The sequence below is a fragment of the Plasmodium falciparum genome (genome assembly GCF_000002765.6).
Source record: "Plasmodium falciparum 3D7 genome assembly, chromosome: 14".
Classification (NCBI taxonomy): Eukaryota; Apicomplexa; class Aconoidasida; order Haemosporida; family Plasmodiidae; genus Plasmodium; species Plasmodium falciparum.
The window spans coordinates 2,444,098-2,460,000 of NC_037283.1; the positions used below are offsets into that span (position 1 = coordinate 2,444,098).

The 15,903-nt window shown below is 17.4% G+C and overlaps 7 protein-coding genes across 7 annotated transcripts; 2 read left to right on the forward strand and 5 right to left on the reverse strand.

Moving 5' to 3' along the window:
• Positions 1 to 375: 375 nt before the first annotated feature.
• On the reverse strand, positions 376 to 2,082 carry PF3D7_1459700 (pyridoxal 5'-phosphate synthase, putative; the record flags this gene model as incomplete). Its single annotated transcript, XM_001348708.2, has 8 exons — positions 376 to 401; positions 486 to 529; positions 645 to 762; positions 865 to 931; positions 1,035 to 1,123; positions 1,263 to 1,323; positions 1,447 to 1,719; positions 1,897 to 2,082. 8 exons carry the CDS (start codon positions 2,080 to 2,082, stop codon positions 376 to 378), a joined length of 864 nt encoding a protein of 287 aa, XP_001348744.2.
• An 803-nt stretch (positions 2,083 to 2,885) lies between these two features.
• On the reverse strand, positions 2,886 to 4,201 carry PF3D7_1459800 (bax inhibitor 1, putative; the record flags this gene model as incomplete). Its single annotated transcript, XM_001348709.2, has 4 exons — positions 2,886 to 2,978; positions 3,171 to 3,234; positions 3,421 to 3,555; positions 3,762 to 4,201. The coding sequence occupies 4 exons, from the start codon at positions 4,199 to 4,201 to the stop codon at positions 2,886 to 2,888; spliced, it is 732 nt and encodes a 243-aa protein (XP_001348745.2).
• Positions 4,202 to 6,109: 1,908 nt separating this feature from the next.
• PF3D7_1459900 (rhoptry protein, putative) lies at positions 6,110 to 6,691 on the reverse strand (the record flags this gene model as incomplete). Its single annotated transcript, XM_001348710.1, has 1 exon — positions 6,110 to 6,691. One exon carries the CDS (start codon positions 6,689 to 6,691, stop codon positions 6,110 to 6,112), a length of 582 nt encoding a protein of 193 aa, XP_001348746.1.
• Positions 6,692 to 8,372: 1,681 nt separating this feature from the next.
• PF3D7_1460000 (biotin--protein ligase 2) lies at positions 8,373 to 9,260 on the forward strand (the record flags this gene model as incomplete). The annotated part of the gene is made up of 1 exon (XM_001348711.1): positions 8,373 to 9,260. The coding sequence occupies one exon, from the start codon at positions 8,373 to 8,375 to the stop codon at positions 9,258 to 9,260; it is 888 nt and encodes a 295-aa protein (XP_001348747.1).
• A 1,544-nt stretch (positions 9,261 to 10,804) lies between these two features.
• PF3D7_1460100 (FYVE and coiled-coil domain-containing protein) lies at positions 10,805 to 11,782 on the forward strand (the record flags this gene model as incomplete). The annotated part of the gene is made up of 1 exon (XM_001348712.1): positions 10,805 to 11,782. One exon carries the CDS (start codon positions 10,805 to 10,807, stop codon positions 11,780 to 11,782), a length of 978 nt encoding a protein of 325 aa, XP_001348748.1.
• Positions 11,783 to 12,781: 999 nt separating this feature from the next.
• Positions 12,782 to 13,705, reverse strand: PF3D7_1460200 (conserved protein, unknown function; the record flags this gene model as incomplete). The annotated part of the gene is made up of 1 exon (XM_001348713.1): positions 12,782 to 13,705. One exon carries the CDS (start codon positions 13,703 to 13,705, stop codon positions 12,782 to 12,784), a length of 924 nt encoding a protein of 307 aa, XP_001348749.1.
• A 1,411-nt stretch (positions 13,706 to 15,116) lies between these two features.
• On the reverse strand, positions 15,117 to 15,867 carry PF3D7_1460300 (60S ribosomal protein L29, putative; the record flags this gene model as incomplete). The annotated part of the gene is made up of 3 exons (XM_002585426.1): positions 15,117 to 15,218; positions 15,424 to 15,489; positions 15,832 to 15,867. The coding sequence occupies 3 exons, from the start codon at positions 15,865 to 15,867 to the stop codon at positions 15,117 to 15,119; spliced, it is 204 nt and encodes a 67-aa protein (XP_002585472.1).
• Between the last annotated feature and the right edge of the window lie 36 nt (positions 15,868 to 15,903).

Consider the following 15,903-nt stretch of genomic DNA (forward strand, 5'->3'; position numbering starts at 1 on the left):
ATTTCATTTTTTTTTTTTTTTTATGAGTTGATTTCAAATATTGTTATTCTTATATTATATCTATTTTAATCTTAATACAAATTTTTGTTTAAAGCTAAACAAAAAAAAAAAAAAAAAAAAAAATATATATATATAAAAAAAAAAAAAAAAAAGAAAATTATAATATAATATAATATAAATAATTTTTTACTTTGTGCAGAATAAAAAAAATACCTATTTTTTTTTTTTGTTTTCAAACTTTTATTATTTATTCGTTCTATCTATATCAATAATTATTTATGATGTTTAATTGATATGTATATATATTTTTTATTTTTTTATTTTTAGTCTTATGCTTCATATAATAGTTATAATTTTAATGTTGTTATATTTGTCTTATAACATGACATAAGGGTTATCATCTATAAAATGATAAGAAAGGAAAAAAAAAAAAGAAAGATTTTTTTTCGATATAATATTATATATATTATTCATGTATTATATACCTGAAAAACAAGGAACCTTTAAATTATACTTTTTAATAATGGATCTACAAAATAAACAAAAATGAAAGATATAAAAAAAAAAAATTATATATATATATATATGATAACGTTTTCTTTTTTTGTATATCATTTTAAAGAATAAAAAAAAAAGAAACTCACATTGGTATAAATCGTCCTCCGAGATAATGTTTCTTTTTATAATTTTTCAATCCTTGCTTTGGAAGCATTAAGGAAATATTCATATCTGAGTTTATAAAAAGGCTATTTGTTGAAAGGCCTATATTAAGAAATATATAAATTTATAATATATATGATACAAATATGTATATATATATATATATATATTATGTTGGTACATCTTTAAAAACTTGTATGTCACCTGAATCGATATTAATTCCGGATGGGACGTCTACTGAGACAACAACTTTATTGCTATTATTGATCATCTACGGAGATTGAGTAGACATAATTATAAATATATAAATAAATAAATAAATATACATATATATATATATATATATATATATATATATATATATATATACATACCTGTATTATTTCGTCAAACGGTTTTCTGGGTTCTCCCTTGAAACTAAATCCAAATATCGAATCTATTATTAAATCATAATTATCCAAATCTTAATCAAAAGAAAATTAAAAGAAGAAATAAAAATAAATGTTAACTATATATGATTAACCGATCATGTTTTAAAATATGAATGGACACATTTATGGTTATCAATTATATAATAATAACAAATATATATGTATGTTTACCACTTGCTCTTAAACTCATGAGGACGTTGATTTCATAATGCTCCAATAGTTTCAATAGCCTCTATAAAAGGTAATACATATATATATATATATATATATATATATATATATATATATATATATGAATAATATATATATATATATGTTTTTTTTTTTTTTTAAATTTATCCTTATATTGTCTTACTTTAAATAATGTTTTATCATTAACTTTCGGATATAATACCACGACGTTATATCCGAATTGTTTCAAATGACGAGCTGCAACTAAGCCGTCTCCACCATTATTCCCAGGACCACAACATATCAATATTTTTTTAAATTCACATGGTTTGTATTCCTTAAAAATTATTTGAGATATCGACAAACCAGCTAATTCCATTAACTGCTCAGTGGTATATCCAACTTCATCGCTCATCAATTCGTTATCTATCTTTTGTGATAAATCTTGTGATAAATACTATAATGTCATTGGGAAAATAATATATATATATATATATTTATGTATATGGTTTTTATTATACCCAAATGAATTATTATGAATATAAATTCTATAGATCCAATGTTCATTCTTTACATATATTATTGATGTTAGTTACATTTATTTATTTATTTTATTATTTTTTTTTTTTCTTACAGTAATTTCCATTTTTCTCACGTTTAAACTATAACTCCTTCTTTTTCTCTTTAAGCTTACACCCAATGTAGGAACATATATCTTATTATATATTTTTAATTTAAAATAATTTAATAAACTTAAAACATAAAAATTCTTTAGTGATCTAGAAAAAGTGAAGCTTTTTATAAATAAATTCGTAATCATATTATATCTTATATGTATATTCCCACAAATTATATAATTTTTACCAAGTAAATTAAATAAATAAAATAATATTTATACACATTATACTAATACATATGTAATAAATAAATTATATATATAAATATATAATTCAGGAGCATCATCTAATTGCGTCACATATATATATATATATATATAATTACAAATAATTGTTTAAAAGAATAAAATTTTCTTTTATAAGTTATTTTGAAGCTTCAAATTAAATTATATTAAAATTAAAACGGTAATACATATATTTTATATATTATCATTTTTTTATGAAAAACAATCTTGTTACACATTTGGTTTTATAGAAATATATGAAATATTATAAAAAAAAAAATAATTTAAATAAAATAAAATCTTATATATATATATATATATATATATTTTTTTTTACAAAAATGTCGAAAAAATTAGAAAAAAAAAAAAAACATAATAATAATAATATAATATATACTCATTAATTATCAAACAAATATAACGTTAAAAGAAAGGAAAAAGAAAAAGAAAAAAAAAAAAAAAAAAAAAAAAAAATTTGGAATCTATTATATTATTCCTTTTTGTTATTTTGATTTTAAATTTATATAAATATATTAAATATATTTTTTAAATATATGTTACTATAGACATAATATCTTTGAAGTAAAAACATTATTTTTATTTTAATTTTTTTTTTATTTCTTCCTTTCTTCATTATCCCCTTTCTTTTTTTTTTTTTTTTTTAATTTTTTCCAAAAATAAATCAAATCCAAATGTATAAACTACAACATGAAAAAATAATTTTACTTTTTTTTCTTTTCTTCTTTTTGGCCTAATATTCTCAATAAATGTGTGAACAATCCTACTAGATCTAAATATAGGCAAATGGAATGCATCTATAAAAAAAAAAAATAATATAAGAAATTATATAAATATTATATTAAGCAGTTTTTATATAAATTGTTTTTAATATATCTCATGTATATATTTTGTATATCTTTTATATTGTGTTGATTTCCATTTTTTATTTTTATTTTTTTTTTTTTTTATTTTTTTTTTTTTTATTTTTTTTTTTTTTTTTTCATTACTATGTAATCTTTATTTCCCCTTCTAAAGTCAAAGAGAGTAATCTGAGTATCGAATAAAACAAATCTAAAAAGAAAAAAAAAAAAAGAAAAAAAATGATATAATAAATAAATTTCAAAATTTAAATAAATTCTTATATTCTCATACATAAAAATATATAGATTGTAATCACTATTTAAGAAACATAACAAACCAATTTACAACATTTTATGTATATATAGTTTTTATTGTTCTTCTTATATATATTATTACCCCATATACATAAAAAATCCAGTATATAACAATGTGGTGTCTATAAATTTGGATCTTATGAAAAAGTTCATAAATGAAATTAAGGCCATATAAGAACAGACGGCACATAAAACAGCCCCAAGGAATATGGAAATCCTAAGAAGATTTAAAAAAAAAAAAAAAATAAAAAAATAAAACAAAATAAAATAAAATAAAATAAAATAAAATAAAATAATTTATATATGAAATATCATTTATATAATTTTTTTTTTTTTTTTCATTTTATATTTTATATACACATATATTAAAATCAATATAATGTATAAATTTTTGAATTTCCATATTTGTTTCATTCTACTTACCTATTTTTTGAAAAGATGGCGGCCAAGGAAAAGCAACAGAATATAGATAAGCTTCCAAAAAAGGCTAGGGGAAGTATTGATGGGTTTAAATAATTAACATAATTTATGTAGTCGCTAATTAAAACACCAATAGAAGATGATATACCAGCAAAATATACAAGTCTTTTTTTTGATGTATCAACTAATTGATAATGAGAATTACATGAGGATGCTAAAAGAAATGAACAAACTAAACTAATAATAGAAGCAATAAATCTTGGTACCTTAAAATAATAAATATCCACATAACAACTTAAGGCACTAACTATTGTTCCCATAGCTAAAAGACCATATATTTTTATTAAATGATTTCTTTCTTCATTTGTTAAGGGGGAAAAATTCATAATGTTGGATAAATTTATATCCCTTTGTCGTTTCTTTATCTGATTCAAAAAATCCATTTTTTCAATATTATATCCAAAAATATTTGTAAATAAAAAAATGAAAAAAAAAAAAAAATAATAAATAAATAAATAAATATATATATATATATATATATATATTTTATAATTATATATTTTCAAATATGTATAGCTTCTTTTATTTTTTTTTTTTTTAAATATATAATTTATAATTATATAATAATGATATATATTTCTTTTAAAATATATTATAAAATTTATATTTTCAAACTTTTTCAAAAATTGCGACTTTATATATATATAAGTAAAAGAAATGGAAAAATAAAAAAAATTTTAAGTTTGTATTTATTATGATATATAATATATATATATATATATATATGTTATATATATAATATAATATATATATTTTAAATCTTATTACAAAAAAAAAAAAAAAAAAAAAAAAAAAATGTGCACGCAATATATATAAAGAGCTAAAAAAAAGAAAATATATAAAATAAGTAAAATAAAAAAAATAATATGTAAACATAATATATACATATATAATTATATATATTCTTATTTGAGAAAAAAATAAAAAAAAAAAAAAGTATAAAAGTATGTTCTATATATTTTTACATATATTTATTGTTATATATATAAATATATAAGAACGATTTTTTGAAATTATAATTATGAAAATTCTTTTTGTTCTTATGAATTAAAAAATGAAGGAAAATAAAATTATGGAATATATATATATATATATATATACATCTATAAATACAATACACTGTTAATGATTAATATTGACAAAAATAATTATATGAATTATTTTAAAAGGCATTCTTACTTTAATGATTTAATATATATATATATATATATATATATATATATATTGTGGTATATCGTATTTCTTATATAAATAATATTAGTAGGTCTTATGAAATGTCAACATAAAAGATATTAAAAATGATATAATCCTTTTTTATTGTTCATAACGTGAATTGAAAAATAAAAATACTTGTAAGAATAAATAAAGCTTCATTTAAATATATGAATATATTTAATTTTGAACACATATCCTTTAATTTTTTATTATTTGTCTGTTTAATAATTTATTTGCATTGCAATATATTCATTTTAAGATGCTTAATAAATATATTTTTTTATATTCAAGTTGTTATTGTTAAATATTAAAATATATATATTACAAATAATGAAGTGGTCAAATAAAAAATTCTTGTCCTTTTATATATATTATTCTTTCTTTTTTGACATAAAATTTGTATAGATATAAGAAAAAAATAAATATATATTTATTTATATTATATATCCTTAATTCAATTTTTTCTATGTGTTTTTATATAATGTGAAAATGTATATATTTTGTATGTGGTGTCCTTATTATATATATTTCAAATATGACTTAATATAATGTGTATTATCTGTTTATTCTGAAAAATATAGACAATAAATATTTTTATATTGATACTCATCTTTATTATAATTCAAATATATATATATATATATATATATATTATTCCTTTTAGGTATGTGTACTGTTTGTTTCTATTATGTTACTTACTACCACAATTGCTATATTACTACAAATTATTTGTCTTTGGCTATTTTCCAAAAAAAAAAAAAAAAAAAAAAAAAAAAAAAAACCTGAACATCTAAAATCTTCCTAGCCAAAAAATTAATTTACCACAATGAAAAAAAAAAAAAAAAATTAAATTAAATGATATAATATAATATAAAGGGTTATTTTCCAATTAGTTGTAAATAAAGAATAAAAAAATTAAACAAGTAAATAAAATGAATAAATATCATAAATTATAAAATTAATATCAAGAAGAACAAGAAAAAAAAAAAAGAAATATATATATATATATATATATATATATATATAATATATAAATACTATGTAAAATAAAATGTATACATATTTACTTATACTGTTCAGTACGCTTTATAATTTGCCACTGTTCCGTATGAATAATAATTTGATCCGTGTAAAATATGTTCGATTTCTTCTGCTCGTTGAAAAGAAAAGATATTTCCTCCAACTTGTAAAATTCTATAGAAACTCCAAACTAACTGAATAACAAAATAAGCTATTAAGAACATAAAAAAATGTATGACCATTTCCATAATTCCATAGTACATATTATAATTAAGTGTAACACTCCTTTGCCAATAAAAATTATTATAATACCATTGAACACTATGAGCTGTTGTTGTATTATATAGGCAAATTAAAAATTCAATAGCTTCCACCATATAATTTATGACTACAATATTATAAGCAATGTAAGCGGTAAATGCATTTTTATGAGAAACTGAAAAGAATATTAACATGGCACAAATAAAATTAAAGGTTGATATAATCATAAAAAAGGTTGTATTATAATGGGACATATGTGTTAACATAACTATGGACACTAATATTAAAAGTATTGCGTATATAATACTTGCAGTCCCAATAGAAAAGCATAAAAATCTTTTCATAGTCCATCTTTTCATTCTATCTTTTCCGAACATTTTTGTAAACCTACTTCATAATTATTTATATCTATTTGAAATATACGTAAGTAAATTTCATTTGGTTGTGTTGAAAAAAAAAAAACAAAAACAAAAAAACAATTAAATTAAAATATATTATATTATTCTATGTTCAAAATGGAAAAGTTATAAATAATATCTCTTTTATTAAAAACATGTAACAATATATAAAGGTATATTAATGTATAATAAATATATTCATTTGTAAATTTAAAGCCATATAAAAATAAATAAATATATACAACAATATTTAAATGTATTATTTTTTCTAACACCATATATTTATTACGGAATAATTCTATGCATTGTAAAAAGACAATTAATATATATCATGTGTATAACACATAATTATGATAATTCGTTCAGTATATTATACATATATATATATATATATATATATATATAACATATAGTTTTTTTTATTTGTTTATTTATTTATTTATTTTTCATCTTTTTTTAATTTTTATAATATATATATAAAAAAATTAATATGTGAACCAAAGATTTACATCATAAACAAATATAATATTAAACGAATAAATAAAATAAAATAAAAAAAAAGATAGTATAAAAAAATTGATTTTGTTTTATCATATCAGTCATTTTATGTGAAAAAAAAAAAAATATATATATGTGCTTCTCAGTGCAGAATCGGTTACAAAAAATGTACCATAAAAAAATAAGATAAAAAAAAAAAAAAAACAAGACAAGACAAGACAACAAAAATACAAACAATAAACTAATAATATAAAATATAATTAATTTAAATGTAATAAATATAATATTTATTTAAATATAAATCGAATGTGAAATCTATAATACATAGACAAAATTTGTGAAACATCCTAAGCCTAATGGAAAACCATTTAAACATAAAAACGTATATACATATGTATTATATTATTTTAAAATGGTTCTACATGCTTACAATTGAGAATGAATAAATATGTATCCCAAAATTTTCAATCCATTGGTATATATATATATATATATTGAAAAAAAAAAAAAGAAAGAAATATGTAGTCTATTAGTGGATAATAAAATATATAAATGGTGAACTTAACATCATATATAGAAAATATATACATACATACATATATATATATATATATATATATATATATATATATATATATTAAAGGTATTCATTTATTTTCATCTTGAAATGTTCTATAAGGAAAAATGACAAATTATATATTGTTGGACATATTTTTTTGTGCCCTAAAAAAAAAAAAAAAAAAAACGTACACTGCTACGATGAGGCATAAAAAAGGTTATACAAATAAATATATAATTTATTTTTAAAAAGATATATTTCTCTTGAATGAATTTTGAAATGAATCTAATAAAATTTTAATTTTACAAATAAAATATTATAATGGACATGAAGTATAAAATTTTATTTTATTTTAATTTTTTTTTTCCCTTTTTTCCAAAAAATAACATACAATTTTGTACAAAAATAAAATATAATTATATAAATAAATATATATATATATATATAAATATATAATAGTACAAATATAACGTCATATAAATATAACTTGGTATAAACATATAATCATACACATATACAATCATGTAATTATACATACATAATTATATATATATATATATATATATATATATATATATAATATTTTTATTTTAATTTTCGCTAATGAAAGAAAATAAACAAATATTATTTGAAAAGGTATACCCTGAATACAATTGTATGAGAATACACTTTGACGTGTTAGACTCTACACAATTATTTAGCAAAAGAAATAAAAAATTCTTTATAAAAAGTGGGAAATTAAAAGAAAACAATACGATAATTATTAGTTGTAATATTCAAACGAACGGTATAGGGACCAGAGATACTAAAAGAAATATGGATCGTTATTGGTTATCTGATAAGGGGAATTTATTTATTTCATTTATATTTTTATGGAATAAAAATCAGATGAATAAAATAAATTGTTTAGCTCAAACATGTACAGTAGCTATAAGTAAAACAATAGAATATTATAATTTGAGAACACAAATAAAATGGATAAATGATGTTTTAATTGATTATAAAAAAATTGCTGGATGTTTAGTAAATTTACAATATTTAGATGATATACACTTTACGGATATCTATTCTAATTATGTTTATATTATATGTGGTATAGGTATTAATGTAGAATTAATGGATGATTATAATTTGTTAACTACAAATTTTACATCTATTAAAAAAGAACTAATTAATTCATCCAATGAAAAAAAAAAAATATATTCTATACCATCAGTTGAACAAGTTACAGAAAAATTAATAAACAACTTTTTTCTTACTATTAATAAATTAAGTAACCATGGTTTTTCTTCATTATTAGATTACATATCTATACGTCTTTTATATAAAGAAAAAAAAGTTGTTATTGATCAAGATAATAATACAATTACTGGCTACTTGGAAGATTTGTCTGATGATGGTTCTATAATCTTATTGGAAGAGAAGACTAGTAAAATTGTGTATATAAACCATGGACATTTGTTCTCACATGAACAATGGAACAAAAAATAATATAATAAAAAAAAAATATATATATATATATATATATATATATGTGTGAAAAATATTCTTCATAAATTAAAATTTTAATGTATAATTAAGACTTCATAATATTATAACTTATTTTTTAGTACATATTATAGTTCATTTGATATATAGGTAAACAATGTTATGACAAACAAAATGATGTAAGAAATATGAGCACGTATGAGCTGACTATTCCATTTTTTTTTTTTTTTTTATATACAACCAATTATATTAGCATCCTTTTAATTTTTTTAAATATTACATTGTTAGTAATTTTTCTTATTTGGATTGCACTACATATATATATATATATATATAAATATATATATGTATATATTTATATTTTTCATTTATGATATAATATTAAGAAAATATTTAAAAAATTGAAGAATGCCACCAAGATTTATAACATTAAAATATATAATTTTATATTTTTTTTATTCTATATAAAAAAAAAAAAAAAAATTAAGTAAAACATAACATTATATCCTTGTATATGGATATATAAAAAAGTATAGTTTATATTCAATATATATATATATATGATATATATTTTTATTTTTATTTTTTCTTTTTTTTCTACTAAATGATGTAATAAAAAAAAAAATATATTATTATATTTGTTTCATTTTTTTTGAACCTTTTATTTTTTATAATTACTAAAAAAAAAAAATAAATAAGTACCTCTTTTTTTATATTTCTATAAAGATAAACCTCATAACAACTTTGTGTGCACATAAAACATGTATATATAAAAATATTATATAATATATTAATATTTTTTAAGGATTATTAATTATATACATATAGATCTCTTATTTTTGACTATATTATATATATATTGTATAAAATGAACGAAAGAAATAAATAAAAAATTTAAAAATAATACAAAAATAAAAAAATATATATATATAATAAATAATATATATATATTTTTTTAAATTAAAGAACAAGAAACTTTTTTTTTTTTTTTTTTTTTTTTTTTTTTCTTAAAAATATAATATTTATTAGTAGTTGTATGTTATATATATTTATTAATATTATATATGTATATAATATAATATAATATAATATAGTTTAAAACAATAAATGAATAATATATATATATATCATTTATATATTATAAAAATACGATTGATTTTTTTTTTTTTTTTTTTCTTTCTATATTTAAATTAATTTTTTTATAGAATTATATATATATATATATATATATATATATATATATATAAAACATCTTTTAAAAATATTCATTAAAATTTTTTTTTTTTTTTTTATTCTTATTTACATGTTGATTTTTTCTTTCTTTATTATTTATTTGTTGATTATTTATTTTTATTATTTTTATTATTTTTTATTTTAATTTATTTTATTTTTTTTTTTGTTAATTATTATTATATTCATAATAAAAAAGAAATTATTATATATATTTTATTTCTTTATGAATTATATATATATATATATATGAATAAATATAAAATAGGTATATAATATATATATTATATATAAATTTTTAATGTATTTATATATATATGTTAAATTCTAAAGAGAAGGAAGTAAATGGTAGCCCATCAGATTCTCTAAATGGAGATGCAGAAAATGAGAATGAAAATGAAAGAAAATGTTTATGGGTACCAGATGAAGAGGTAACAAACTGTTATAGTTGTAATGTGGTTTTTAATGTAAGAGTAAGAAAACATCATTGTAGAGCATGTGGGAATGTATTTTGTTCAAATTGTTCTGATAATAAAATAAAAATAAGTGAATATAGTTATTCTGAAAAGGTTAGAGTATGTGATCGTTGTTTTATGGAAAGATCTTCTCCTCAAACTTTATTATTACAAGAAGATTTAGGTGCAAGAAAACAAATAAATCAGGATTTAAAAAAAGCATTAAGTGAAAAAATGGCAATAGTAGAAAGATTTAAAACCTTTTTAATTGAATTTGATAATGAAATTTTGAATAATACAGATAACACCGATGGTAATACAGATGTTCTTTCTTTATTAAAAAGAGGAGAGAAAGGTTTAAAAAGCTTAAATGAAAAAATTAAAAATTATGATTCAATTATTGAAGAACAAAAGAATCAATTAGAAAATTTGAAAATGGAAAAAGAACAAAAAATGGAATTAAATAAAATGCTAAATTTAAGAAATCATGAAATTCAACAGAAAAATATTAATATTAAAAATCTTATGAAAGAAAAAAATGAACTAGCACTCGTGAAAGAAGAATCAGAAGGTATTATTGAATCCTATAAAAAACAAGTTGAGAAATTAATTATAAGATGTAATCAACTAGAATTAGAAAAAAAAACATATAATAAAAATGATCTAAATAATTTCTCTATGACAAATACAAGTTCTTCTTCATACAACCAAGGTTCTTCTTTTAATTTGCCCTCTAATGGTATGTCAGTATCATATACCATAGCTGACGGCCCAAACGAATATATGGAGGATGAAAATTGTTGTAATAGATGTCAGAGAAGAATGTGTAATATTATGTAAAAAGGTACAAGTGTAAGTATATATATATATATATATATAAATTTAATTAAAAAATGTATATTTGTAGGTTTATATATTATAAATTAAACTTATACATTTATAAAATAATAAGCTTTTCATGTTTATAATTTTTTATATTTATTTTTTTGTTTTTTTTATAAAATTAATATTATTTTACTCCTTTGTTTTATTTTCTTTTTTTTTCCTTCATTTTAAATATGCATACATATTATCATTCCGCCCATATAATAATAATAATAATAATATATATATATATATATATTTAGATTATATAAATATCATATTTGTATTATTTCCACCTAATAATATGAAAGAAATATGATATATCTGTTTTTTTTTTTTTTTTTTTTTTTTTTTTTTTCTTTTTTTTTTCCCCCTCTTTATACACATTGCTGTATGTATATTGATTTATTTTATTTGTTTAAAGTAAAGAAAAAGAGGAAATATATATATCCGTACATTCATATGATTTAATTATAAGAAGTAAAATAATTTTTTTATATATTATTTTATTTTTCTTACATGATGGATTCCAAAATAAAATATATATTTCATAAGCTAATTTTTTTTTCTTTTTTCTATATTATATTATAATATATTTGTTATATATATATATATATATATATATATATATATATATATTTATATATTGGAAAACAACCTTTTCATTTATAATATTATATTATTTGATTTTATTTTATTTTATTTTATTTTATTTGTTTTTAGTTTTTTTTTTTTTTTTTTTTTCTTTTTTCTTTTTTCTTTTTTCTTTTTTTATATAATAAAATTGGGTAATATAATTTTTATGCATTTTATTTTTATATATGTTTTAAACTTTAAAAATTATTAATTAATATGAATCATATTATAAAGAAAAAAATTTAATTACATATGTATATATATATATATATATATATATATATATCATAATTAATATTAATTCATTTACACAAATGAATTTAACATATTAAGTTTTCATCATAATATATCCTTTTGAAAAATATAAGACTTTGGTAATGGAGGTCTATATGTATATTTATCTACTATAACTAAATTATTAATATTATTACTATATATATCATTGGATGTTAAGTTATTATTTAATGATATATGTTCAATTTTTTTATTTATGTTAATATGGGGATAGGAATATTTCCATTCACCGTTTACAAATCCCTTTGCTGAAATGTTATGTCTTATTTTTGTTTGATTAAGATATATATCTCCGATTAATTTACCTCTAAAAGGTCTCATACTATATTTAATATATTTAAGGTAAAAATAGGTATTGTTTTTAACATCTTTGTCTACAATATAATGAAAATCATTTATTTTAATGACCTTTTTATTTTCATCATATTGATTTATTATATCATTGTGATTATTCACATTATTGTTAGTATATCCTTCGATAGCATGTTCTTTTACATCATCATTTCCTTCGATCGTATTTTCTTTTACATCATCGTTTTCTTCCATATTATTATCTTCACCCCTATTTGCATCCTTTTTATTTTTTTTTAAAAAAAATTTATGACTGTTCAGGTAAATTGGATTCCAAAAAAGGCAGTTAATACCATTAAATGGTAAAGTGTGACATGTTTCAAATAAATTTTTTCTACTGGGATCTTTATTTGTAAATTCAGAAAAAAATTTTAAATTTAATTGTTCTATATCTACCCATCTTTTCTGATGTGTGTGCCAAGGATACTTGTCAACACATGGCCAAAACGCTTGTCTAGTTCTTGAATCTCTTGCTCTATACGGAGATTTGTACATACGAAAATATGGGTACATGATATTTTTATGTTTAAATTGTCTCCTATTAGGAGTACCAATAGCACTTTTTATCCAAATATGTACCCGCTTACTTTCATCTTTATTTATTTTTATTGACGACATTGTTTATTTGTAAAGCTAACAAGAAATGTGAATATGTGAATAATTAAACGAATAAATATATGTATAAATTAGCTATTTACCAAAAAAAAAAAAAAAAAAAAATAAAATAAAATAAAAATATATATATATATATATATATATAATAAATAAAAGCTAGATAGCCATAATTATTATTATTATTAAAATTAAAAATTTTTCATTTTTGTACTAAAAAAATTAATTACAAGGGAAAAATAAAATATAATATATTATAAAACAACTTATAACACCCAAAAAAAAAAAAAAAAAAAAAAAAAAAAAATCATAAATACATAAAAATAACAAACATATTTAGATCAAAGAAGAAAAAAAGGATTAAAATATAATATAGAAATAATTCATTTTTTTGGAACTGCATTTGTTAATTGATAAAATTGTAATATAAACAAATAAAATAATATGGAACATAAAAATAAAAAAAAAAAAAAAAAATTATATACATATATATATATATATATATATATATATTTATTTATTTGTTTATGTGTATATTTTGGTTATTATAAAAAAAATGAAGTGAATACAGATAACACATCTTTTTTACATGTTTCTTTTCTCTTATCATTGTGTAGTAGTAAAAACTATATATTCATTAATAAATATCTAAAAGTTTTTTTTGTTTTTTCTTTAATGAAATGGTTATATATTATATAAAACATTATTATAAATATTTTATTAATATTAATTATAGCGCATAATTAAATTAATATTGATTTCGTAATAAGTAAAAGTAAGAAATTCGTATTGATACAACTACTATATTGAGGAATTCTATAAAGAATATATATGGGATAAATATAAACATAGCACATTTTTACAATATATAAATATATATATTTATCGAATAAATAAGAAAAATATTCCTATATATTTTAAAGTAATAAAGTGTACAAAAATAAATTCAGCTTTTTTTACATCATAAATATTACATAAACATTACACATATATATATATATATATATATATATATATATTATGTGACAATTGATTTATATAATATAATATTATGTCATTTATTTTTTTTTTAAAGAATTATGATACACAATTTAATAAAAATATTAATAAATTCTTTTTATCTTATTTTTTGTTTTTATATGAAAAGTTTATTAATATATTATATCTTTATAATTATATTAATTCATATAGACAATATTTTATTCATAAAAATGAAAAAATTTACTACTATTTATTAAAAAAAAAAAAAAAAAAAAAAAAAAGGAAAGGAAAGGGTACAATCCTATTATATTATATTATATATATATATATATATATATACCAAGTAGTACATTCTACAACTAATGTATGAGCTTGAAAATTCAAAGGATCATATAATTTTAAAAACATCTACATATTTTCGTATGGTTTCAATTTCTTAATTGTTTTTTTCTTGTTTAGCTTTTAATTTTAATTCTTTCTTTTTCTTTTGAATTCCTTTTAAGCAGTATTTCTGATTTCTAAAAAAGTTTGGATCCAACTAAAAAAAAAAGATATATATATATATATATATATAATATACTCATATTTTATATATCACTATTATGACAACACACTGATATAATCATATATATGTTGTAAAAAATAAGGGTATATAAGAATCGTTCATATAAATGTACAAATATGTTTATTTTTAAAATAAAACATATAATTATAAGACATATTTTTTACATAAATCATCTTACCCCTTTACGTGACATGAATTTATGTTTCTTAGGTTTCTTTATTCCATTCTTATGGGCTTTACGGTTCTATATATAATAATAAAAAAAAAAAAAAATATATATATATATATAGAATATAATATACTTATAATATGAAATCATCAAACCAATTGTGATACATTTTGGAAAAAAGGATATATGTACAAAATTGTAAGCATATAAAATATGTGTTACATAAATATATACAGATCTATATATTATAAGGATGCATTTTATATACAAATATCAATATATATAACATAAAAAAAAAAAAAAAAATGAAAAATATTTACAACTATTATATTAATAATAACACAAAAAAAAAAAAAAAAACAAATAATAACAAAATAAAATATATATAAATAATATATATTATAAGTTTATCATTACTTGATTATGATTCGTGTGATTTTTTGACTTGGCCATTTTAAATAAATATTTAAAAAATTTTTTTTTTTTTTT